Below are 26,625 nucleotides of genomic sequence, written 5' to 3' on the forward strand. Positions count from 1 at the left end.
CTCCTGACGCAGTTTCTGTCAGGACATGGTTTCTATCACGCAGAGAATTAACAGCTATTCAAAATAATAAATATTTGTGTTGTTTTTTATTTGTTGCAATTCAAAAATGCGTTGGAACAACAATATCTTTTATCAGAATAAATCAAAAATTTTGTTGAATTGAATGGGAGCAATCCTAACTAGAAATTTGTTGAAACAACAAAAGAAAATCATTACATTACAATAAAAGTTTTATTTGTTTTAATTTCCCTCACTGTTGGTTCAATTACCCATGCGTGTAGCATGAAAACTGTCCCGCCATTTTGGTTATCATTTGAAACGGCACGAAAGTAGAAAATATTTATTCGGTGCGTTGTATTTAAGTGAAAAACGTGCAAAAACTGCTGTGTAAGGAGTTTAGGTCATCGCTTTTTCATTACTGTTTCAGAGTATCCATAAACCATAATCGAAACTGTTTTTGGTAAGTTTCGGCCATTCTTTCTAAATTGTTGTTTCCACTAATGCATTCTAAATTATTGCAGTCAATTCCTACACGAGCTGATGATTTCATTCTTTCTTGTCGTAGAGCAAGTTTCATAAACTTCTTACGTAAGAGAAAATAAAGTTGATTAACAGAACGATTATCGTTGTTTATTTTATAAAAAGAAAAAAAAAACAAAGATTTCGGGGGACTGAGATTAATAAAAATGAGTTTTTATTACAAACAAAAACATTATCACACCAAAAAACAGTGCAATATTGTTTCAAAAACTATAGGTTTAATTTTAATGCAGAAAATTGTTGTTTCAAAAGAAAAGAAAGTCGAAACAAAAAATATTTGTGTTGCCCCGCATTTAACCCAGATGTCAAATTCAACAATAAATATTTTTGAACCAAATTACGAGTTGTTATTGAAACAATGTAAGGCAATTATAAGCCGGCAAATAATACAGATATATTGTTGTAATGATACAGAATATATTTAAAATTTAAATTGTTTTCTCTGCGTGATAGACAGTACCTGCATAGGTTCGGGCACTCAGAATCTCCTGCGTGCCCCAACTGTGCTGGTGTAGAGGAAACAGCGAAGCATGTCGTGTTCGATTGTCCCCGTTTCATTGTTGTCAGAGGTCGCATGCTCGCTACAGGGGCCCAAATAGCCGTAGCGGTAAACGCGCAGCTATTCAGCAAGACCAAGCTGAGGGTCGTCGGTTCGAATCTCACCGGTCGAGGATCTTTTCGGGTTGGAAATTTTCTCGACTTCCCAGGGCATAGAGTATCTTCGTACCTGCCACACGATATACGCATGCAAAAATGGTCATTGGCATAGTAAGCTCTCAGTTAATAACTGTGGAAGTGCTCATAAGAACACCTAAGCTGAGAAGCAGGCTCTGTCCCAGTGGGGGCGTAACGCCAGAAAAGAAGCAGATGCTCGCTACATGCGGAGGGAACACGTCCCTCGACAATATAATAGAGAGAATGTGTGCGGATGCCGAGTGTTGGAATGCAGTAACTACGGCTGTCACTTACATTATGTTAGAATTGCAGCGTCTATGGCGTGCCAACCAAGAGTTGGCTGCAGAAGATTAGCCCTGCCGAGGGTGGTCCCTTGTAACAATGTTTAAGTCGCTTAGGAGAAGCAGTTTGGCTACTTCTGCTACATGTATTGCTACCGTAAGGTGGTTCCGGGGAGATAAGGATCTGAGGCCAAGGGTCATGTCGTTGGTGCGTCATCCCCGCATTCCCTGAGTTACCTGTTTGCAGATTTTTTCCTTGTTAAAAAAAAAAAAAACAAAATTAAAAAACAGCAGTATGCCAAATAATGTACACTCGTTCAAAAAAATATTAATTCTAATCTAATCTAATAACTCTCTTTCCATCTATTTTCAGGTATTGGAGCAAGTGCATCCGTCGTTGCAAGCCCGCGAGGATGCTCTGCTCTACGTCGAAAGTTTATGCTTGCGTCTGTTAGCGATGCTGTGTGCAAAACCACCACCGCATACAGTATTGGTAAGTAGAGCTTACAAAAGTCTTCAAGGGAAGATACGGTTTACTAATAAGTGTCTTCTAATAGGACGTCGAAGAACGAATTGGGCGTACGTTTCCTACGCCCATTGACAAATGGGCCCTGAGCGAGGCACGTGAGACAATAGACAAATCCAAAAAGAAGAAATCGGTGCTACCGGTTGACCGAGTCCATACCTTGCTGCAAAAGGTAAGTCAATTGAAGTGTAATACAGAGCATCGTTGCGATAATCGTTTTTATCCTAACAGGAGGTCCTGCAATACAAAATCGATAGTTCGGTTTCATTGTTCCTGGTGGCAGTGCTGGAGTACATTTCGGCGGACATCCTGAAACTAGCTGGCAACTATGTCAAGAACATTCGCCACATCGAGATATCCCGGGAGGATATCGAGGTCGCCATGTGCGCTGACAAGGTTTGAGCATTTTGTTTTCATGTTTTGTTTTTGTTCAACATTTATCATTATTTTTTTCTCTTAAATTTGTTGCTGAAACACTACAACAATCAATTTCTTTTACTAAGTGTTAAGTGAGTTATGGTTTCGTTTTGTTCGATGAAAATATCGTTTCTCTTTTCCGCTTTTTTAAGAACGGATAAAATTCAATGATATAACTTACATATAAGGTATGATGAGTTAATTTAACAAATTTCGGTCTGATACGTTGTGGCAATGAATTCTCGCGTGCGATCGTTTCCAATGTGAAGAACTTGACGTACTCAACAAAACCAGATGTTGCAAAACTTAATCTAACAGCACAATTATAAGATAATAATATATTAAAAAAGTTTCAAAAGATTTTTCCTGGAATTCACGATTATTTTTGACACCTTATTTTAAATTCACCTCCATGTTCAATTCATCCAGTGAGCAACGGCTTGGTTTCTCCCTAACAAGCCTATAGCATCTGGCAAATAAATCAAGTATTTCTCCAGTGATCTTTCAATCGTTTTTCACAGTGCTCTTGAATTGAATTCAGCAACACAAAATTCATCAGAAATTGATCTCATGACCAATAGTTCATGTGTTTCAAGAGTATTTGGAACTCTTCTAGAAACTCTTTCGAAAATTCCTGACAGTATTCCATTATTTTGCTTAAAAACACAATACATTTTTCATGAGCCTTACCAATGATTTTATTGATTTCTCTATCTGACACCTCCAGTAATTTTTCCACAGGTTTCTCTAAATAGTTTACCTCTAGGGAATACCGCCAATGTTTTTGCTTCAGTAATCAGTTCAAGATTGTTTTCAAGAACTTGAGGGATTCTCAAGATTGGTGTCTCTTTAAACATTACTCCTTGTTATTTGTCTATTGTTCTGTCATTAACCCTCTCTTTCCCATGGTAGCTCCAGAGCTCCACTAGTTTTCGACGAACTGGAGACAACCCGAATTAGATGAATACTTAGTAATAGTTACTAGATCATGTTTATATACTCATCAGATTAATCCTAAAGTAAACTAACTGTTTCAATATTAAAACTATTGATAAACAATCAATTTACTATTGAAAAACAACTAAAAACTTTTTTACCGAATTCGAAAAATTAAGACCATTTGCAACATTGTTTGTTCAAGTACTTTTGATAAAAACACTTTTTTCGTAAAGAAATAGTCGATCAAAGTCGTAGGAAAGAGAGAGTTAATTGTGGCTTATATTCAGCGAAACCTTTTTATGGTTTTTTTTTTGGAATTTAAAAGCATTTCTTCAAAAAACTATTCGAAAGCCACAGACAGTCTTTCAGACAATGATTTCTCTCGGATTACCAAAATTCAATAAGAGATCCATTGAGGAAATCCACCAAGTTGTTTTAGAAACTCCTCCAAAATGTCTAACAGTTCTCAAGAGATCCTTTTAGAATTCCATTAAGCAATTTGTAAGGTAGAAATGTAATGGATTTACATTAGAATCCCTGGGAAACGCTAAATTATTATATGTTATAAGAAATCAGTGCAATGTAGGATAAAGAACTACTTGGGCACATGCATAAGCCTAAACAAATAAAAGATTATTATGATCTATATTCTTCTTCTTCTTTCTGGAGTTACGTTCCCACTGGGGCAGAGCCTGCTTCTCAGCTTTGTGTTCTTATGAGCACTTCCACAGTTATTAACTGAGAGCTTTCTATGCCAATGACCATTTTTGCATGTGTATATCGTGTGGCAGGTACGAAGATACTCAATGCCCTGGGAAGTCGAGAAAATTTCCAACCCGAAAAGATCCTCGACCGGTGGGATTCGAACCCACGACCCTCAGCTTGGTCTTGCTGAATAGCTGCGCGTTTACCGCTACGGCTATCTCGGCCCCTATGATTTATATTGTATGTAATAATATTGTTTGCCCTAGGTGAGTTTCCTACTTATAATTCTCAGAAGAATTTCATTCAGGGATCCTTGAAAGAAATCCTGGTGTATTTGCTCATTGATCCATAATCAAACGAAGCATTGTCGGTGGGAACCCTGGATGAATCAAATTCCGACTATCGATAATCCGAAGTCAGAATCAATATGATATCGCAGATACCGATAAATCCTCATTGTAAACAGTCCTTTTTGGGATGCGTATAAATTTGTACCTATGCCCTATAGGTCCATGGTCCAGGATCTTTACCTTCTTGAATTGTTTTTGACTTACCTGAGCGAACGTTGTACTGTTTTAAATCGTTGTAGTGCTCTCGAACTTAAATAGCTATTGTAGTGAGACATTTCAAAGCGTCACCGACTGATAGGCAAGTTATGTATGAAAAAATTGTAGGTTGAGTTCTTCACATTCGGCACGATTCGTTGTAAATACAAAACAGTGAATGCATCGTTAGTTCCAATCTTAGAATAGGCGTACGTTAATGATTATCATGCGTTGATTATTTCATGATTAGAAGCGACGCTCATTGCCAGCATCATAAAGCATCATATAACCTCAAAACTCATCAGAAATGATTTGAATTCATTATATTTGTCTACATTTCATACTCACTACACTCACGTTGGTTTGAATTTGCTGGGACTGTCTAATATCGTCAATTTTGTGTGACGCTTAGTAAATTCAATCGACGTACCTAATATAAAAATGAAGCAAAAATTCAATATGTGCCGCCAATCAGCTTTCTGTTCATCAATTACTTTCGTTTTTCGCTTTCCCATTCGTATCATTTTCGTTAGTACCACATTCTTGACACTCGAACCGATATAAGCTTTGATTTCTGATTAACATATGTTGCAAAATACGATTTATGTTCTTTCATGCTGTCCCAAAAACAAACAAAACAATCAAACAAATAAATTCATTTCGATCCAATCAAAATAACCAAAAACACCGCAGGTGGTATGTAAATTTAATTTTCTCAAAATTTATTTCCTCTGTCAAAGTAACAAAGAAGTCCCACAGTTTTTTTGAGACGATTTGATCTTGTTTCAATCTACCTCTCCCCTATTGATTTCGATCCGCTACTATCTCTCTCTTCTATCTTTCGAGTCTTCCTTGTATGAAGAAAACTTTTAGTTCAGTGTTTTCGTTTGATATCCTCCACTATCTCCTTTTCTTTCAACCAAAGCCGATCTAAATAGATTTCAGTGTCCTTAGTTAACGTTCAATTAATGTGTTTGTTTCAACGTCCTATTTTAATTAAAGATTTCATTTGCCTTTTCCGCGGCCAATCGCCGTCCGATTTCAATGGTTTGTTTTGTTTTGTGCGGAAATGTTGTAGAGAAATGGATACTGTCCTCTACGAGAGCAAGACCTTTAGCTACATTTCACAGTTCTTCCAACCACTACCGTTGATCCGTTGAGTTTTGTCTTCCATTTCGTTCTACTTTTGTCACTCGGGAAGTTCATGCGAGTTTAGGCTGTCTCTCTAGACCTTCGGTTATTTTCTGATTTTGCTTCTTTTTTATATTTATTATCTTTATATCTTTCCTTCACTACTTCATTCCACTGCTATTATTTGAATTTGCACATTTCTGCATCTTTCGTTCACCAATTCACCCTTTTCGTAGCATTCATGAATGGAACTTCTCATCTGTATGTCTGTGCATGGCATTGTGAACAGTAGTTGTCTTTGCGATTCTGTAAACTCAATTCTATCTGTTCGACGAGTTTTGCAATCTTGTTTCAACGATTAAGTGTAGATAGTAAGATGATGAAAATGATGTTGGTCCTCTACCATTGCAAATTTGAGGAGAAAGTAGGTTAAAGAGCAAAGGTAGAGTACCATACGTCTTTAGGAGTCCTTTTTCATGCATGAAATAAGTTTATATTGAATGAGAGTTGAACAGAGTTGGCGAAGGTTGATCAGTTTTGAAGTAGTTTGGCTTCGGGTTCTGTACAGGCTCAACTTCATCATAAGTTTTAAGGTATTTTTTCATAAACAGCTCTTCCAAACTGTCATTAAGGATGGAGAGGTTCATATCCGTAGTGAAATTGAGAATAATTCGTCCTCTAATGTTATTCGAATTGTCCCCTCAAGTTTCATGATGCTCGTTTCCCAGGATGATTGCTTTCTGTATTGTGTCAAAGGCTTCCCTTAGACGGGTTTTCAGTTTTGGTATTCTGCCATTTGGGATGTATAGTGAAGCTATCGTAACTGCAAAAGGCAGAGTTATCCTGACAGCAACTAGCGGTAGATCAGAATTGACCGTAACAGACTCATATGGTAGCTCAATAGAAACTCCTATGGCCACGGAGTGGTAGATGTTTCGACCAAATTTGGACGTCCAAAAATATTTGTTTCGCCATCGACGTTGCTCTGTGGGATTCTTGTAATGCAATCACAAGGGGTGCTTGATCGTGGACCAGCCTTTCGAGTTCCACAAAATTATTGTAAAACCCGTTTGATTCCACTGTTACAAAAGTGGATTGCGATCTGTTAAAACAGTTATTTGAAGACATTTTAGTAAAAGGCTGGGGAGAATATCCATCGGCTGCTGGCACGTGTGTTAAACGAGAAGGCGACGCTTAAGTGTAGAGAAGATAGCCGAAGAGTGGCTACCAACCTCTGAGCGTTGTCTCTTTACACGGGTTGCGGACTCCTCCTTGATGATGAGCGCGATGGGCGTCATCCCGGCTATGATGTACACGGCCTCTTTAGAAACCGTTCGGTATGCGATTGCTACTCTTAAGCACATTATTCTGCTTTCCAACCGTTTTAGGTTTCTGTCCGTTCTAAGCGCTTTTGACCAGATTGTTCCTCCAAACTTTAGTATGGATAGCGCCACACTTGCCAGAAGCTTGCGTTTGCTGGCAATTACAGCAGAGCTGTTAGACATCATCCTCGAAAGCTCCGCTATAGCCGTAGCTGACCTTTTACAGGCATATTCAACGTGGATGGCGAAACTGAGCTTGTCGTTGATCATTACCCCAAGATGCCTAAGGGATCGCTTGAACTTTATGATGCAATCACCTACCGAGTTAAGCGCCCGTTGCTCGGACTTGCGGTTGTTGACAACCGGGCCAGTCCCAGTTTACTAGACTTCATCCATTCCTCAACTATGGAAATAGAGTGCGCTGCTGTCAACTCTACTTCTTCCATCGATTCGCCATAGACCACTAGGGTGATATCGTGGGCGAAGCCAACAATCTTAACACCCGTCGGAAGGGGCAGCCTCAGTACGTCATCGTACATCGCATTCCATAACTTCGGGCCCAGGATTGAACCTTGAGGTACTCCCGCGGTAATTCGAACGCTTTTCTACCCCTCCTCTGTGTCATACAGTAGAATCCTACCATCAAAATAGCTTTCTAGAAGCGTACACAACTGCACCGGTACCTTTAGGTGGTGAAGTGCGTGGGCTATCGCTTCCCAGCTTGCGCTGTTGAATGCATTCTTCACATCCTGAGTGACAACTGCGCAGTAACTGAGGCCCTCCTGTTATGCTCGATTGCCACCTCAGCTATCTGAACGACCGACTGATTAGCGTCCAGATTAGATTTACCTTTCCTGAATCCAAACTGGTTGTTGGACAGGCCGTCTGCACCTTCCGTATGTGGTACAAGACTGTTGAGGATCACCCTCTCCAATCGTCATATCTAGGGATAGATCTATTCGCCGACGGTTCACCTGATGGTTTCTTTGCCTTTGCTAGTTGCTTACTGTCGCTTCCATACATCCAGGAAGATTCCTTGATCTATGCAATCTTGCATCGTGGTTCTGAACATGTCCGGATCTACATTCACTGCCGCTTTTAAGGCAACATTCGGTATACCATCGGGTCCTGGAGCCTTGTTTGACGCGTATGATTTCAGGACCTCTGCCAACTCTTCCTTCGTCACCCTCTTCACTTCTTCTCCTTCATCTGCCGCATGCGGCGCTGGGGGCCATGGGCTTGTGGAATGATGCGGGAAGAGTTCATCGATTATCGAGGCGCTATGGCACCTTTGGTCTCAGCCATTACCACTCTGTTGGCGTCACCCCACGGACTCGAATTGGCACTCTGATATAGATTATCAAAGCATGCCCGTTTTCGACTCTTGATTTCCTTTTTGAGAGCCAACTTGCCTTTTTCTAAATGCTGCTCCGCGTTCTTCTCTTTGTGCTTCTGTGCGTGCGTGTTGCAATTTTCGTCTAGCCCGAAGGCAGATTGCTCGAAGATTTGCAATAGGGTAACGACTGTTTATTTCGTTCACAACCGCTAACAGTTGGCGCCAGCGGCAAAAAGTACAGGCAACAATTTTTCGAACATTTACTTTCTTTCACTGGCCGCCGAGCGACGGCACTGTTGTTTGTATTCCACCCACTGATCGCGCTATGGTGGATTCTCAAATTTTTCAAACTTTCAACACAAGCGCATGGAAGAATGGTACTCGGAGAACTGTCAAAACGTATGGAAAATAATGAAAAACGTAAATTACTTGCAATTAGGAACCTGGATCAAAAAAGTAGTCATAAGAAATCAAGCGTAAAGTGAATACATAACTTTTTGTGTTTAGTTCATCTTCCGTGGTGCTTTCTTTGCTTCAGGATTTCGTTTTTACTACCACTGAAAAAGAGCCATCTATTGGCTTTTCAGTTTTGAATATCGCCCTATTGATTCTTTCCACTCGTACACCGGCGGCCTGTTCTCTCTAGGAGGGGCTTTTCTCGGCATGGAAGCATTACACGCTCGTGATTTCACATCAACTAGCTCTTCACCGTGTACAGAGTGTTCCGTTCGCGCATCAGGGCTTCATCAACGCGCCAGTTCATGGTACCTAAAAGGTTAGGATTACAAAACGTCACGTCGATAATCGATTCTGCACCGTTTCTGCGGAACGTGCTCACTGTACCCACATTTGCCAGCTCTACATTTAAAGCGACCAGGGATTCCAACAATAGTTGGCCTCTTTGGTTGGTGCAGCGGCTACCCCACTACACTGCCCATGTATTAAAATCGCCAGCTCTCACTACTGGCTGCCGATTAGCTAGTTCGGTTATCATCTTGTCGACCATGTGAGAAAATTCCTCAATCGACTACCTTTGGGACGGTTGTGCTACTTTTCCCCGAATGTTGTTTCCCCGAATGCCAGTTCCCCGAATAACCCACTTCCCCGAAAAGTTTTTGGCAATCATAATTGTCATAACTTTTTACATTTCAGGGAAGTGAACGTACTGGTCATCTGATATGCACCCTTCTTTATTTGATTGGCGGTTCTTAGGAGTTTTACCGTCCTCATGTGTATAGTCGAGAAAGACCAAATACATCCTTCTTTCCATTGCTTATCGTTCTTTCTAGTTCACCATCTTGCTACTAAAAACTATTAGAGCTCCTATTCGAACAGTACCACTTTTCGGGGAACTGCATCATTCGGGTAAAAGGGTCATTCGGGGAACTGGCGTTCGGGAAACCGACATTCGGGGAAAAGTAGCACAATCCTTTGGAACGCGTAGCAACTGTAATAGAACACGCCGTTGATTTTTGTTATCGCAAACCCGTCATTTGAGATAGAGACTACTTATTGAATTGGGTATCGTTCTGTAATTCCTATAGCCGCTAGCTGTTGAGACCTATCCGCCACCCAGTTCCCGTTGTTGCTTGGTATGCGGTATGGGTCCGATAGTAACACCACGTTGTCGTGACCCAGAACACTGATGGAGACTTCGGAACGTTTCTCACTCGGACCATAAGACCAATTTAAACAATTTTCGCGTTCTTGTTCTCCAATGTATTTCTATTCACCTTTCTCCTACAAATTCTGTCACAAAACTAACAACATTTTTTTCAACTCAAAATCAATGCCTACTTGCCAAATCTTAATTCTTTCTAACAAAACATGGTTTTATGTAACAGTATCAAACTTTCTGAATATCCTGATAATACACTCATCTTATTCTCTACACACGTCAGTCTTGGTTTCCGAGACTGACTGCCAAAGCAGCTACTGGGCTGCATCACAGTAGTGGTTTAAATTTAACTGTGTTACTTCCGTTTTGGCTGCTTTGATACTATGCTTGTGCCCGGACATTTAGGTCCGCCCGTTAAGTGTCCGTTGTCTGCTCTGTCGACACAAATTAGGCATTTAGCGATTTGCTCACAATCGCTTGCCCTATGGCCTGCAAGTACTTCTTGTGCCACTTGCTTATAGATTGCACCCTTTTGCTTGGCGTCCTTCTTTAAGACTAGGATCATTTAACTAATCCTAGTCCGCCTTATGCTACGCACATCTGCGCCCAATGGCGATAACTTCTCCGTGCTTCGCATCGCCTTCGAAACCTCGGCGTATTTCGTTTCCTTCGTGTTGATAACGAGGACCTCGCCTAAATTTCTACGACTCGTATCCACGGGTTGCTGTTGGCTTGCGCCCTCGGTTCCTGTGGATGCACTGCCTGGTTCGAGCAATCCCGGGACTCTTTTTTCTTGGCTTTCTTGGCCTTTTAGGCTTGATGTTGGCATCTCCAGTATTGCCATGTCCCCTGGATCGCGGAGCTTGGCTCGTGCCAGTTTTTACGCTCTGGAGGACGGCCGCGTAGTTCACTTTTTCCTTAGCAAACATACGTTTTTTCGCCACGTATTCATCCTCGGAAGGTCTCCTCTTTCGCATCGTCTATCGGATAATATCATCAGATATATTCGCGTTGCCTGTGTAGGAAAGCACTTTAGTCTGGCACGACTTAGTGGCTCTTTTACCTTCTACCTTGCCAAGTTGTGCCTTGGCTTTCTCGTAGTCCTTCTTTGCAGCCAGGACTGATTAACGCAATTTCAGTAGACTTGTTTACAAATCTTTGCTGATATTATTGTTGTTCTCAATAAATTCGATTGTTCTTAACAAACCACCTGCAATTTTCAAAGTAATTGATTACATACAAATTAAGCTTCTGAAATTGATCAACCATCGTTGCCTCCTGGTATATAACGTGTCTGGAATTTTGCACTTTTTTGAACATATGTACTTACTATTAGTGATCATGTTATCTTGCCACTGCAACCTCCACAGCAAGTGTACACCGAAAACAACAACACCTGCATACTATGGAGGCTTGGTACATTTTAGTTTGGGAAACCCCATTACTTTTCGGCATGTTCTACTTTATTTGTCTACCAAAAATAAAAAATAAAATACTATGTCTTGCGTGCAGTTACCAGCAGCACGTCGAAACCGTTCGTTTGTGCAACCACGTTCCGTTCTCCTTTCCACAGGTGCTCATGGACATGTTCTACCAGGGTGACAACTCGAGCTCGATGGCACCGAGCCCGTTGCCGCCGACGCCTCGTACCAGTCTCAGCTACGAAGAGGTGGTCAAAGAGCTCATTCACGACGAGAAGCAGTACCAGCGGGACCTGCACATGATCATAAGGGTGTTTCGCGAGGAGCTGGTCAAAATCGTCAAGGACCCCAAGGTACGTGTCATGGTACCGGTAATGATTAATGGTGTGCATTACGGGAATATCTGTCTCCGCAGGAACTTGACCCTATCTTCTCGAACATTATGGATATCTATGAAGTGTCTGTAACGTTACTGGGTTCACTCGAAGATGTGATCGAGATGTCGCAGGAGCAAACTCCACCATGCATCGGAAGCTGTTTCGAAGGTTTGTATGACTTGTCGTAGCAATTCGTCGGGACTGCCCGAATAACTTGGTTATGACCTCTTACTCAAACAGAACTAGCGGAAGCGGCAGAGTTTGATGTGTACGCCAAGTATGCGAAAGATATCACGTCAGTTCAGGCAAAGGAAGCCTTAGCAAATTTATTGTCTAGGCCAGAGGTACTAGATAGCAATAGTTTCAGAATTCATAATCGTCATCCTAACCCATGCGATCTATTTCAGGCGAATTCACTGATGTCGGCTGGTCACGGTTTCAGGGAAGCGGTTAAGTTCTATCTACCAAAACTACTTTTAGGGCCTATCGGGCATGCACAGTTGTATTTAGATTATATTAAAATTTTACTACAGCTTAGTCCCTCGCAGGAGGATAAGGAAAGCTTCGAGCAGGTTCAGGGTTTGTTAAAACCCTTGCAGTGCGAGTTGCAAGGCATATCCTCACTGCTGCCTAAGTAAGACCGTTATTCACAGGTTGCATTTTGAATGTATTAATAAGCATAATTTATGTCTACAGGGAATATTTCGCTAGGGTAAATAGTCGAGCTAGACGTCAGTCGGCAATTGAGAAGACTCGCGACTTACAAAACAGTGTAGAACATTGGGACAAGGACGTGGGTCAGTGTTGCAACGAGTTCATTCGGGAGGATACCCTTGCCAAGCTCAGTTCCGGCAGGCGGCAAACCGAACGGAAGGTGTTCCTATTTGATGGGTTGTTGGTGTTGTGTAAAACCCGACGACAGATTGTGCCTGGCACCAACTACGATTACCGATTGAAGGAACGCTTTTTCATGCGAAAGGTGGAGATCATCGATCGGCCTGACACCGAGGAGCTCAAGTATGCTTTCGAGATCTCACCCCGGGAGCCGACTAGCGTTGTACTTATTGCTAAAAATGCGCAACACAAAAACGACTGGATGGCTGATTTGGTTATGCTGAACACGAAATCCATGTTGGAACGCATTCTAGACAGTATTCTCCTAGATATTGAAAAGAAACATCCACTCAAAGTACCTAGTCCGGACATATATGCATTTGCCGTGCCTGATTCGCCCTCGAATATAGTGCTGGAAGAGCGAGAAGGCACGGGAGTTCCACTGATCAAGGGCGCCACTCTAACGAAACTGATCGAACGGCTTACCTATCACATTTACGCCGATCCAATGTTCGTGCGTACCTTCCTAACAACGTACCGATCGTTTTGTTCGCCCACAGAGCTTCTTAGGTTACTGGTGGAACGGTTTGACATACCGGATCCGGCACTAGTGTACGACAGTGCCAGCGACAAGGATCTAGGGCCAGACACGGACAAGTTTCATAAAAATTCACAACGGGAAGACTGGAAACGCTATAAGAAGGAGTATGTCCAACCGGTACAGTTCCGGGTACTGAACGTTCTTCGGCACTGGGTAGACCATCATTTTTACGACTTTGAACGTGACTCCGAGCTTCTGGAAGAGTTGTTAAAGTTCCTTGAAACGGTACGCGGTAAATCGATGCGAAAGTGGGTTGACTCAGTGCTGAAGATTGTGCAACGGAAGGTGGGTAATTGGCGAGCATGATAAACAAGCTGAGATGTTTGAATTTCTTTTTTATCGTTCTTACAGACCGAAAGCGAAGATAGTCATCGGCAGATAACGTTTGCCTTCGGCCATAGTCCACCGGCGATCGAGCATCACCTACCGCTGACTATTGGTGAGGAGGAATATAACCTGCTGATGTTGCATCCCCTGGAACTTGCCCGTCAGCTAACGTTGTTAGAATTTGAAATGTATAAAAATGTAAGTTTATCGACGTTGCGCTGACGGCTTCGCGAATTAACTCGTCGTGTCTCTTTGTATTTCAGGTAAAACCATCGGAACTGGTCGGTTCGGTGTGGACCGGGAAAGATAAAGAAACTACTAGTCCTAATTTATTAAGAATTATGCATCACACTACGAATGTAAGTATTCAAATTATATCTGGGATGAATATTGTTTTCGCACTATATGAAAAATGAAGGTCATTTGCTATTACGAACATTTGGTATAATATCTAATTATATGTCAAATAAAGGTTATTTGGCATAATATCAAACCATTTGTAAAGTAAGAGATATTTGGCATGATGAAAATTTGTAATAATTATTTGGATCTATAGGAAAAGCTGGGTCTGCTATCCCAAATACTATTTCTCCGATATTTTTTTATCGAAAATGTAAAAAAAGAATCTAAATACATGATTTTTAAATCATGATTAGTAAATGCTGGACATGACATACCATGACCCCACAGTTATGGATCAAATAGTGTGGAGTCCAACCTATAAAATTCAATAAAACAACATGGAAAACGTAAAATGGTAATTTAAAAGCACGAATCGAATCGTTTCAAATTGAAACTTCGGTTAGTAAACTATTTTGAGTATAATATTTACATAGGATTGCATAAAAATTAAAAATTGTATCGGTTTCTGAAAACCATATTATGGATCAACGTTCATATTACGGATCAATTTGTGACATATTACGGATCAGTGCGCAAAATCAAGAGATTTTCAACTCAATACATATGTATTGCATGTTTTGACGAAAGTTAACAATGCGTCATATATTACTGCAAAAAATAGCAGTGTTCGAGCTGGAAACAAGGGTAAAATGCCTTTTGTTTGTGATGCTGCATTGTAATAACTGAGACATGAACGAACACCACACCAAGTTTTTCACCCATTTTTGTCGGCTAAAAATTAAATTTACAAACATTGACGTTTTATTAGTTTTATCCTTAGTGCTATTGTCTGAAAATGTCGAATCCAATGCTTAAAATGGCAGAAATCTAGATTCTTTGGAAGTGACCCATAACCGTGGTAAACAATCATTGCCTGATCCATATTATGGATCACTAGTTAGAAGTGCTTATATTCGATATTTAGAATCATAAATCGAGAAAAATGTTTTCCAAAGATGAATTCAAACTCAATCGAAACGAATGAGTATGTTTTATGCTATAACATTTGAATTTTACCATCTGTGCACAGCTGTGGGAGCTTATGAATGCTGACGGCACTTCTTACAGAAAACGAACATATAATGATAGCTGTGTGTTACCAACTAAACATTTGTCAAATACACCGCTATTTAGCGGTTGAACGTTGTGCATAACACTACAAATGGTAGAAGACAAATAGTTTAACTTGGGAAAAATATGTTTTACATCAACTTTTATGTTTTGAGCGAGTTATCCGATGTTGAACGCCAAAGTGATCCGTCACTGTGGGTGATCCGTAACTGTGTGGGCATGGTATCTTTGCTACATTTCATACCTGAAGAAAAATAGATAAAATAAAACAAAATGGATCCTCTTGTGTGGTATTTAGCTTTCTGCCAATCAGCTCCTATCCCTACCTCGTAGTACTGTCCGGTACCTATCAGCTAACCAATATGGAACTGTAAATCTCTCAAATTCATCGTAAGCGCACATACCTATATTCTCTGATCTACTGAGAGATTCAAAAAAGTAGTTCCACTGGAAGTGAATTGGACAGGATCAGGGGTGCTGACGTTTAGAGGTAATCATACCATCTACCAGAGCTGCAGCCGCACTCGTAAGCTGGGAATTGGTTTTATAGTGATGGGCTATAAATATGCATAGGCACGGAGTTTTTCGCGTTTGCCGGACAGTGCTGTTTGAAGAGCCCGACCAAGAATGGTTTTTTTTCGTTGCGTCGCCGGATTGAAGCTGAAAGTGGATTGTGGCTGCTCAGTCAAGGATGAAGGATTAATTGGTGAGCTCGTTTTATGCTTTTATTTCAAATCTTTGAAATTTCTATGACTCCTCGTTTGATAGTTCAGCGGTGAGACGTAAATATGATTTTTCAACAAACTATGAACGATTCGTCACTATGAGTGTCGGCATAAACTCCTATTCATAAACTATTTACTTAACACATTTTTTTTTTTTTTTTCAAAACGTCCCTTTTCTTTTTCCTTCTGGTTTTGTAATGGATCACTAAAATAACCAAAACAGCCGATGTGAAAAGCACAGATAGCGCCACCATATTCTTGTGTGTTTGACATAACAGCGATGCTGTCACAATGGTAAATACCATATACGGTAGTGCCGCTGTTTTGATGCGGTGAGTGCCGAAAAAGCTACCTTCAATGATCCATTAAAGAAATACTTTGAATGATTCGACACTATGAGTGTAGATTTGCAAAAGCTTTACTTTATTCAACAGCTTGAATGGTTTGCCATTGTAAGTGTCGGCATAAGAGTGTTCTGTGATGGTCCAGCCAATCGAGTTTTTTTTTACTTTTCATATCAGAAAAAAATGATTGACAGCTGTAGGAATGGTGCGTTTAACTATTCGTTAAACAAACTTTGAATTTTTTTGTGTGTTAACTTTGAATGGTTCATCACTCAGTGTGTTTTCTTCTTCTTCTTGACATTAACCACTGGGACAGCGCTGGCTACTCAGCTTAGTGTTTTAAGAGCACTTCCACAGTTATAAACTGAGAGCTTTCTTTGCCAATGTTGCCATTTTTGCATTCGTATCTCGCGTGGCAGGTACGATGATACTTTATGCTCAGGGAAGTCAAGGAAATTTCCATTACGAAAAGATCCTGGACCGACCGGGAATCGAACCCAGACACCTTCAGCATGGCTTTGCTTTGTATCCGCGGACTCTAACCACTCGGCTAACGAAGGCCCTGCTCAGAGTGTCTACTACCTGGAAAAAACCTGGAAAATCTGGAATTATCAGGGAATTTTATTCAACCTGGGAAAAACTGGAATTCTCAAGAAATTTCTTCCACAATCAGGGAAATTATTTTGAATTAGTAATACCTGCTAGAATATGTTCTTTTTGCGACACAAAATCTTTTCAATCAAAAAAGTTTTCAGTGACGCATATCATAACGCTACTTGCGATGTTCAGTCCTTCAATTTTTCAGTCATTTTTATTTATTTAGTATTAAACATGTTTAAACAATGAGCCAGAACTTAAGATTTATTTATTTATTTGATTAATTCATCTGACAGTTGTCTACATGAATATACTTAATAGTTATTGTAGCATCCTTAAACTAGTCACCCTCCTTTTAAAACATCCAGTAGTCTCTCCGAAGTCAAACAGCTCTTCAACTAAAGAAAAGGTTCGCAAACATGCGTTCAGTGGTTCGTTACAGCCATAAGAAATGCGGTGAAATCTTGTTGTCAACATAGTTGAAGACCTCATTTGCCTGCCCATTGTACGGAAGTTGACACGAGTTAGAAGCGCAGGTGCATCGATCTCTCCATTCAGCAGTTTAGCAACGAAAATAGATTGTTGGATACTTCGCCGTCGCTGCAGTGAATCAAGTCCTAGAAGCCGGCATCGCTCATGATACGGTGGTAGGTTTTGTGGATCTCGCCAAGGCAGACTTCGTAGCGCAATACGGATAAATCTGCGCTGAATACGCTCGATTCTGATTTTCCATGACAGATGATAAGGAGTCCATATAATCGAAGCATTTTCGAGTATTGGACGTACTAATGCACAGTAGAGAGTTTTGAGGCAGTGCGGGTCAGTGAACTCACGAGAAACTTTTGTAACAAAGCCAAGTTGACGAGATGCTTTTGAGATCATGCTCGAAATATGTTGATTGAAGCTGAGTTTAGCATCCAGGATGATACCTAAATCACTTATCTGATCGACTCGTTCAAGTACGTTCCCTTCAATGCGATAATCAAAGATGATGGGATTTTTTGATCGATGGAATGTTATAACCATGCATTTAGAAACGCTTATTAAAAGCTTGTTCAATCTACACTAGTCTGCAAAAGTATTTATCAGACCTTGAAGCCGCCTACAGTCCTCAACAGATTTGACAGTAAGAAAATTTTCAGGTCATCGGCATATATAAGTACGTATTTTTAAGGTAGCGGTAAACGCGCAGCTATTCAGCAAGACCAAGCTGAGGGTCGTGGGTTCGAATCCCACCAGTCGAGGATCTTTTCGGGTTGGAAATTTTCTCGACTTCCCAGGGCATAGAGTATCTTCGTACCTGCCACACGATCTACGCATGCAAAAATGGTCATAGGCATAGTAAGCTCTCAGTTAATAACTGTGGAAGTGCTCATTAGAACACTAAGCTGAGAAGCAGGCTCTGTCCCAGTGGGGACGTAACGCCAGAAAGAAGAAGAAGTACGTATTCGGAACCCAAAGGAAGTGTAACATCGTCAAAGAACAATGCGAAAAGCAGAGGGCCAAGATTGCTTCCTTGAGGGACACCTGAACTATTACTGAATGCACGCGAAACAGCGGATTCAAGCTTAACTCGCAGAATTCGGTTAGATAAATAGCTTTCCAACCATGACAAAAGTCGATCAGATATGCCAATGCGAGAAAGTTTACACAGACGAATACGGTGATCTATAACGTCGAAGGCGGCCTTCAAGTCCGTATACACAGCGTCAACCTGCACTTTAGTTTCAATCTGTGAGATACATGCGCTGGTGAAATCGAGCAAGTTTGATGTGACAGATCTCCCTGGCATAAATCCGTGCTGATTCACTGAGATGTAGCTCTTGCTGTAGTTGAGAATGACACTGCTGACAATAATTTCAAACAGCTTCGATTCGGCAGAAAGGCTTGTTATTCCTCTGTAGTTCTTCACATTTCTTTTATCACCTTTCTTTATAAAAACGGGAAACATGAAAGATTGTTTCCACATATCAGGAAAGGTTTTCTGCTCAAAAGACGTATTGAATATACGACTTAAGGGAACGGCTAGAGAGGCAATACAGCGACGAAAAATTACTGCAGGCACACCATCTGGACCTGGTGAGTACGAACTTTTTAATTTCCTGGAGGCGGTGATAATCATATCTGACGTAATATGTCGACAGCGTCAGTAGGAAGATTCGACGCTGCAGCTCGAAGATTTATTATCGGCTTCCTGTTGAGAAGTACTACCTGGTGAGAAAACGGATGCAAAAAACTCGGCAAATAGGGAGACTTACGGCTTCGGCACCATTCGACTATTATCGGCAACCAAATTTCAAACGCCAAATACACCGTATTTTTTATCAAAACACATCAGTGGAAACATTCAGATGATTCTTTATTCTGCCCGCTTCCCGCTGGAGAGATTTTCGAGACTAAACAAACGATATCGCCGGAGATACCATCAATTCAAATGAGCACGCCTCAAAATGCGACTGATTTGGAGCTGCCGAAGTGATTCACCTGCAGTTGTTATGGGAATGTTGCCGAAGAGAATGAGGCTGCCGACAATAGTCACACTGACAAGGGATGTTCGCAGCGTTGTAAAAACGTTTCCAAAAGCATTTTGACAAGTCAGTCGGTGTGAATCGATAGAGGATTGAGCAACGCATAAATGTAAATAGACAAACACGGAATTTATCTGATGATGTCCGAGAAAATTACAAAAGAAGCACGGCATCGGCTTAAGCTGCCGAGAATACGTAAGTTCCCCTAACTCGCAAAATTCTTTCACTGAAGCCGATTCAGTTTCGTCGAGATAAACGTTGGACGGGATGGACGGACTATTTCGTTTTGAATTCACAAATCCCCAGAAATTTTTCGGGTATCTACGAATGCCAGCTTGAACACGCGAAACGTGTGACTTATACAAGATAGTATTCAACCGATGATAAGAGTCAGCAGCTGTTTTGAAGGCTCGTTGATTTTCGGCAGACCGATGTCTACGAAGCTTTCTTTGTTTGGTATTCCGATCACGCTTCAACCTACGCAGTTCTGAAGTGCTCCATACTGGTTGAACTGGTGGCCTTTTTACAGGGAGGTTGTCATTAAGCCAAGAGCAAATAGCGCGACAGAAACGCTCCGTCATTTCGTTCACATCCTGTACATTCAACAACTCGTTCCAATTTACGTTTGACAAGTACTCGGTAAGCGCAACAAAATCGAGCCGACGATAGTTTAGCTCTGGATTCTCGATGACTAGAAATGCTACGTTGCGTTGATGAAGCAGCCACGGAAATATCTAACGGAGAGTGACTTAGTTCAGTCAATGAGCTAGGATACTGCTGACCAACAGCAATGAGACAGCCACCGAAACATGTCTTATGTCTATTTCTGGTGCTGCGATCACAGCGGTATACATTGTAGATATTACCAAAGAGCTGTATAGAAGATTGCCAAGTTGGTAAAGTCAATAGTTCCCAGTTGCAATTGAATGTCATTCATGAGCATATGAATCATGGTTGAGAACATTCCAATGTGTTTTTTACAAGAATGTGTTTTCGTTTATTCTACAAAAAAAAAACTTTATAGGGAAAGAGCAAAAATTACAACAGGTATGAAAAATCGCTATTTCAATGCAAAGTCTCCGAAAAGTCTATTTTTGACGTACCTAAGGTCTCTAAAGCCTATATTTTTATAAAAATGGTCCCCAACTCACTTTTTTGTCTTAATCTGATTGCAGTGAATCCTGGTGCAAAATTTTAGAATCTTCAGAAAAGCCCTTGAATATTCCTTTTGGAATACTTTCACCTTTTTAAAGCACCTGATGTTTAGAAGAATTTGTTCAGAATTTGGTCCAGGAAATCCTAGAGCACTCCAACGCTACTACCTCCACTTAATTTCCCAGAGATTACTCTGAAGAAATTCTAGCAAATATCCCAGGATTCCCTCCATATGCGTTTTCACTGGCTCTTTCAGAGGTTTTTTTCAGTTGTTACTTCTAAATGATTTCCCACAGATCCTACACGAGTTCTCTTACAAAGGTTAATTCTGGAGTCTTCGAAAAAAACATCTTTTCTGCATTTTTCCAAGAACCTTACAACAACTCCTACGCCGATTTTTCATTTATTCCAGGCATTATCATAATGATTGAATATTTTAAAAATTCATCAATCCCAGCCAAATTTCTAGTTGATTCTTTGTGCAACTTCACTGACTTCGGTCAGTCACGGAATAGCAACCATCGATAGTGTAGTCAGTCTAAGTTAAGATAAGCTAAGCTGATGGGCTATATGCAGAGGCGCGCGATCGAGTGTTGGCCGATCAACGACAGAATTTGCATGTTGATTAAAGGCCGATTCTTCATCTTTAGTACAATTAACGTACACACTCTGGAAACACTGATTATGGCAAGGAAGCATAATCTAAACGCTCAATTTGCCAGAAGGAGGAATTTAGACCGACGATTGGACGATTCAGTTTTCACCGGTCGGCGTACGAGAATGAACTACGACTGATAGATTTCACCGCCTCCAATAATTTGGCCATTCGTAGCACCTATTTTCTGCACAAAATCCCGTATCGGTACATTCGAAGATCACCACAGCAGACAGAATCGTAAATCGCAAATCAAACTCCACCTCAACATCCATCATCAACGATGTACGGTATGTTCGCTTCGGAACAATATAACGCGACTGAAACAATCAGATTGTTGAGGGACAGGGTGAAGACGAGCTCAATGGTGTTCCTCTTGAGAACTGCTGAGGCCATGTAACTGCCGGAATAATTCTGGACAAACATTTGAAAAGGGCCCAAGAGGTCTTGAGTCTTTTTTTAGAAACGTTGCTGTTGAGCCCTTCTTAGCCCGCCTACGCAAACTAACACCACTTTCAGAAAGATTGGCGTTAGCTGTTCCTGGTAGTGGTATTGGTGAGCGTGATCGAGTTGAATTGGGCTCAACAGCGTCTTGCAAAGCCAATGTTTACCAATGTCGATGTGCCCTTTTGAAACGTTTGTCCAGAATTATCGGATACGAGGAACGAAGCTTCAGGACCAATTAGTTCAACGAGAAAAACAAGCCCGGGCTGCCATGCTGCATTACGGCACGCGGCAAAACGTGAAGCAATACAGACTGAAACAGTAAACCTGCCTGGAAAGGTCTGAGCAAGACATGTTGTAAGACTTTCAGATAATAACCCTGAAACAATGATCATTTTAAATTAGGTCGGAACAAGAAGGCGTGCGTACGCGTACAGCGAGGTACGTGTAGTAACCAAATGCATCAGTAGAGAAAGAAATGCGCCCATGGTCCGAGTGGATTGGTGAAATACTGCTAGCCAAGTTTTATCAAGGTGAAATTAATAATAGACGACATATTCCAAAAATCAAGTGAAATATTGAAGCTGAAATTTTTCAAATGCCACACTGACTTTTGGGAACAAGTTTTTGGAGTTTTTGCAGTTAGGAATGATCCTTACTTTTCACATAGTTAGAAATTATGCCAAATGTTCATTATGCTAAGTAACATTATGCCAAATGACTCGTTTCCATATTATGTTGCTAGGTAATCAATAATTTGCAATAATTTCAGTTCACCCGCTGGATTGAGAAATCAATTATCGAGGCGGAGAATTTCGACGAACGTGTGGCAATGGCATCACGTGCAATAGAGGTGATGATGGTTCTGCAGGATCTAAACAACTTCAACGGTGTGCTGTCGATCGTGTCGGCCTTCCAGGGGGCGGCCGTCCACCGGCTCAAGCTAACGCTGGAGGAAATCCCCAAGAGCTACCAGCGGGTGCTGGCAGAGTGTCGGGAGCTGAACAATTCGCACTTCAAAAAGTATCAGGAAAAGCTGCGTTCAATAAATCCACCTTGTGTGCCATTTTTTGGAATGTATTTAACCAATATTTTACATATAGAGGAAGGGAATCCAGATTTTTTACCAAAGACGAAACTAATTAACTTCTCTAAGAGAAGACGTGTAGCTGAAATCACTGGTGAAATACAGCAATATCAAAATCAACCATACTGTTTGAAAGTTGACCCTAGCATTAGGGTAAGTGAAGATCGCAATATAAAATTACTTTAAATACTAATCAATTGTTTAAAATTTTGCAGCATTTTCTAGAAAATTTAGATCCTTTTACAGGCATGAGTGTAACCGAGATCCAAAACTATCTCTACGAGGAAAGTAAAAGGATAGAGCCGAAAAATTGTCGCCAACCGTTAAAATTCGTAAGCATCGCATGATCAATCTTGTAGAATTCTATCAGATCTTCACTTTCACCTTTCTGTTCCAGGCACGCAAGTGGCCAGATATTTCACTAAAGTCTCCCGGCATCAAGCCTTCTTCGAGACGACACAACAGTTCGGCCAACTCGTCATTGAATCTAACGGGTACGTTGCCATTTACGAACAAAGCGCCGCTTGGGAACAGCAACGATACCGGTGCGGAACAGCAGTCACCAACAGCCAGTTCATCGTCGTCTTCCGTGCTCGACTATTCGATATTTGCTCCTGTGAACATTCACTCTTCGTCGTCATCACAACACCATCAATACCATCACCATCAGCAACAAATGTACAACTATCAGCATCATTCGCAGGGATCGATGCAATATTATCCGGGCCACCATCAGTCGGGTGGTGGCCAGCAGCAAAACCATCACCATTATAATCATCACGGGCATCAGCACAACTTGTCCCAGTCAGTGGTCAATCTCGCATCAACGGCAGACCATCAGATGGCGCCGGAGATTCCACGACGTTCCGATAGTATTATCCTTACCCCTTCACTATCGTCCCAAGTACAGTACAACCTAAACAATAGTAGCTTATCCGAATCCAGCAGTAATACCGGTGGTGGCAGTAAACTCGTTCCAAGCCCTCGCTATCCATCGTCATCAATGAGTGCGCTTTCGTCTTCGTCCTCCGGCATAAGTGTTTCTTCGTTCTATGGAATCATGAGCGCATCGAACAGTGATGGTAACAGCAACAATAATCCTACTACTGCTAGCTTTAAACATACGCCATTGCTTAGTCAGAACAAAGTAGTTGCCAATACGTGTGCTGAAGACAGTCCCCATTCGATTCTTTCAGCGTCTGGTGTAGGGGGCGGAGGAAGTCTCAGCATGAGCAGCTCGTCTGCAACCAACGCCGCTAGTATTGTTTCGCTAAGTGAGGGTTCAGCCGTTCCTCAACCCAACACCGGTACAGCCATCTCGCCGTGTACGACGATGTCTTCGCCATCGGCCAGCTCGTCCTCGACCGTGACTGCCGTGGGAACAACGGTTACTGCATCACCAGCACCAGCATCGTCCGGTGCTGCCGACATTCCACCTGCGATTAGTCCACGCACTGACAAGCCGGTATACCCGCCGGGACCGCCACCCTTACGGAACCATGGAGGTGGGGCAACCGAGTTTTGCTACAACACTTCCGGACTACCGACATCACCGCTAGCAACTAGCTGTAACTTTAGGATTAGTTCATCCAACATTGGAAAGTAAGTATGTGGTTTAATTCAGACAGGACTGGAAGTGGGTTTTATTTTTAGAGACTTGATCACTTTTGTTATCCATGTCTTTATTTCTGATAGATGCTGTCTAACGTCTCTTTTTAATTAAAATGCTTATAGGTCATGTTCTTCATCATTCTGCTTCCAGTGAATCCTACTGTAAAATTTTAGAGGATTCAGAAAAACTTTTCACAGGTTCTTCTGCAATTTATTTTCAGATTACTCTAGCAAAAGGTCACGAATTGTTAAATGATTTCTCAAAAGATTGCTTTTGGATGGCCCAAGAACTCTTCCACCAATTTCTCCAGTTACTGAAATCTTCCAAAGATTCTTACAGGACTTCTAAGAAAATTCACAAAGGTTTTTTTCCAGGACTTCAAAAAATGTAAGGTGTTTTTCCAGAAAACCCTACAAAAATACTTGCAGGAGTTTCTATCCCGATTTTATTTGTTATTAGAATTAATCTACAGTTTATCCGAGGAATTGCTCTAAAAATTCGTCCAGGAATTCCAGGAAGAGGTTTGGTAGGTCTTTGATCTTAGAGCCTTAGCATGTCTATTTTTAATGAAAGATTCCTAAAGTTTTTATTTTAACCAAAATGGCAACTTAAGTCACTTTTTTCCTTATTCTGCTTGCAGTGAAATCTAATGCAAAATTCTAAAGACTCCTGAGAAAACCTCAGAGATTACTATATAGTTCTACAGGGTCCTACGGGATTATTCTATTTCTTTTCAGATTTATAAAAAAAAAAGCTTGAGGAATGGTTTTATTCTTCAGAGATAATTGCTTTAAGAGTGCTTCTATTCTTCAGAGATTTTTCTGGAATACAATTAGACTCCTTCCGGAGATCCTTCCAGAATATGGGATTTATGGTCTAATGGCTACCGCTTCTGCTTCTTACGTAGAAGGTCGTGGGTTCCATCCCTGGTCCGTCCCCTTTTGCGCACTATGTAGTTGTATCTCCCACTTGCTTCTATCTTCCACTCTTAATTTATCACACTGCTAATCAAAAGCAAAAAAATACAGCTTACCCCTATACCTTCTTGCATGAGCTGGCGTAGATACAGGGATATATCCGGTCTATTTTGGGACAGTTTTCAAATGCAACATTCCTCCCCCTTCCCCTCATTGGTCAGCATTCTGACGTGGCAGCCGCCATTGTTGCCTAAACTAGCAATTATTCACTGAGGGTGTCTGTTAATCCCAAGCGATCTTCTGCTTGATTCCTTGTGTAAGTGCTGCTGATCTGGCGATACTGGAGTAGCAACCACAGGCGGCCAATCAAGCTCAAGCTCCTTCCGGAACCAACGCTACCCATACAACCAAAAGGTACGCATAACGAAATCACCTGGAGGCTTTGTACGTGCAAAATTTCACTCATAAGATGTCGCGAAAAGGCCTTCTACGTACAAAAGTGGAGGCGAAATGCGTGCATATATTATGTGATGATTAATAACATACAATGCGAGTGTATAAATATTCTCTCGAACTAACCTGTTATCTTATGCGACTTAACTTATGATAACAAATGTTGATTTGACAGCTGCTACGAATTGATTCGACTTACTTTGTACAAGTGTACGGGATGAAACAAAATGTACAAATGAACTCAGAAAAAAAGTGTTTTATGCGAGGAAACTCATCAATCTGACGAGTTTATCCACGGTGCTTTGCGGGTTTGATGTAATTAGTATGAATAAACGAGTTTTAACGTGAACTTTCATGCGATTTCTGGTTGTCTGGGTACTGCCTCCAGTAATTTCCATAGGGATTACTCTGAAAATTCTCAGAGATCATCATCCCAAGAATTTCTTCAGATATTGTCCCACTTATTATTCTATCATTTATTTCAGTTGTTACTCTAGGAAATCTTGCAAACATTCCTGCAGAAGTTCTCGCTACAACTGCAAATTTAGAGCACTACAACAGCTATTTGACATAATATTGTAGAGTTCAATGTTTTTCAATAAATTCCTTTATAAAATCATGCTAGATATTATCGAGAAATTCATTTGATTTTATATCAACTATCTTAGAGTGACTTTTAAACATACACAAGTTTTATCAGACTTTACTTCAGATTTTTTCTTAGGAATACCCGGATTTTAGTGAAATTTCTACAACACAATCGCCTTTATATTTCCCTGTGAGAACGCATGGAGACATTTTTCGAAGACTTTCTTGGGAAATTTCTGGACGAATTCCTGGAGTAAAGAATCTCTGGTGTACTTTTTGAAAGTATCCTTAGAGATATCTTGGAAATATTCCTGGTTGAAATCCTAAACTACAATTTTAAGAAAAAATTTGTATGTATCTCTGAGAAATTTCTGGTTTTATCCTTTATTATGTTCTACAAAGGAATCTTAAAGGAAGTAAAAGGTAAATTGATGATGATATTAGGACTTTCT

General features: G+C 40.9%; 1 protein-coding gene across 4 annotated transcripts in view; it reads left to right on the forward strand.

Moving 5' to 3' along the window:
* The window catches only part of LOC5568816 (protein son of sevenless), a 44,858-nt gene that overhangs the window by 8,712 nt on the left and 9,521 nt on the right, over positions 1-26,625 (forward strand). Inside the window, exons 2-15 of one of the 4 annotated variants that reach the window (XM_021845636.1) lie at positions 1,870-1,989; positions 2,054-2,194; positions 2,254-2,418; positions 11,609-11,809; positions 11,872-12,001; positions 12,074-12,177; positions 12,241-12,467; positions 12,530-13,553; positions 13,620-13,793; positions 13,859-13,954; positions 22,289-22,756; positions 22,819-22,935; positions 23,001-23,685; positions 23,800-24,205. In XM_021845636.1, coding sequence (XP_021701328.1) covers positions 1,870-1,989; positions 2,054-2,194; positions 2,254-2,418; positions 11,609-11,809; positions 11,872-12,001; positions 12,074-12,177; positions 12,241-12,467; positions 12,530-13,553; positions 13,620-13,793; positions 13,859-13,954; positions 22,289-22,756; positions 22,819-22,935; positions 23,001-23,685; positions 23,800-24,205 — 4,058 coding nt within the window. Of the gene's footprint in view, positions 1-1,869; positions 1,990-2,053; positions 2,195-2,253; positions 2,419-11,608; positions 11,810-11,871; positions 12,002-12,073; positions 12,468-12,529; positions 13,554-13,619; positions 13,794-13,858; positions 13,955-22,288; positions 22,757-22,818; positions 22,936-23,000; positions 24,206-26,625 lie in introns of all 4 variants that reach the window. The other 3 variants (XM_021845635.1, XM_021845634.1, XM_021845633.1) reach the window with 3 other exon arrangements.

Source organism: Aedes aegypti, chromosome 2 (assembly GCF_002204515.2).
Source record: "Aedes aegypti strain LVP_AGWG chromosome 2, AaegL5.0 Primary Assembly, whole genome shotgun sequence".
Lineage (NCBI taxonomy): Eukaryota > Metazoa > Arthropoda > Insecta > Diptera > Culicidae > Aedes > Aedes aegypti.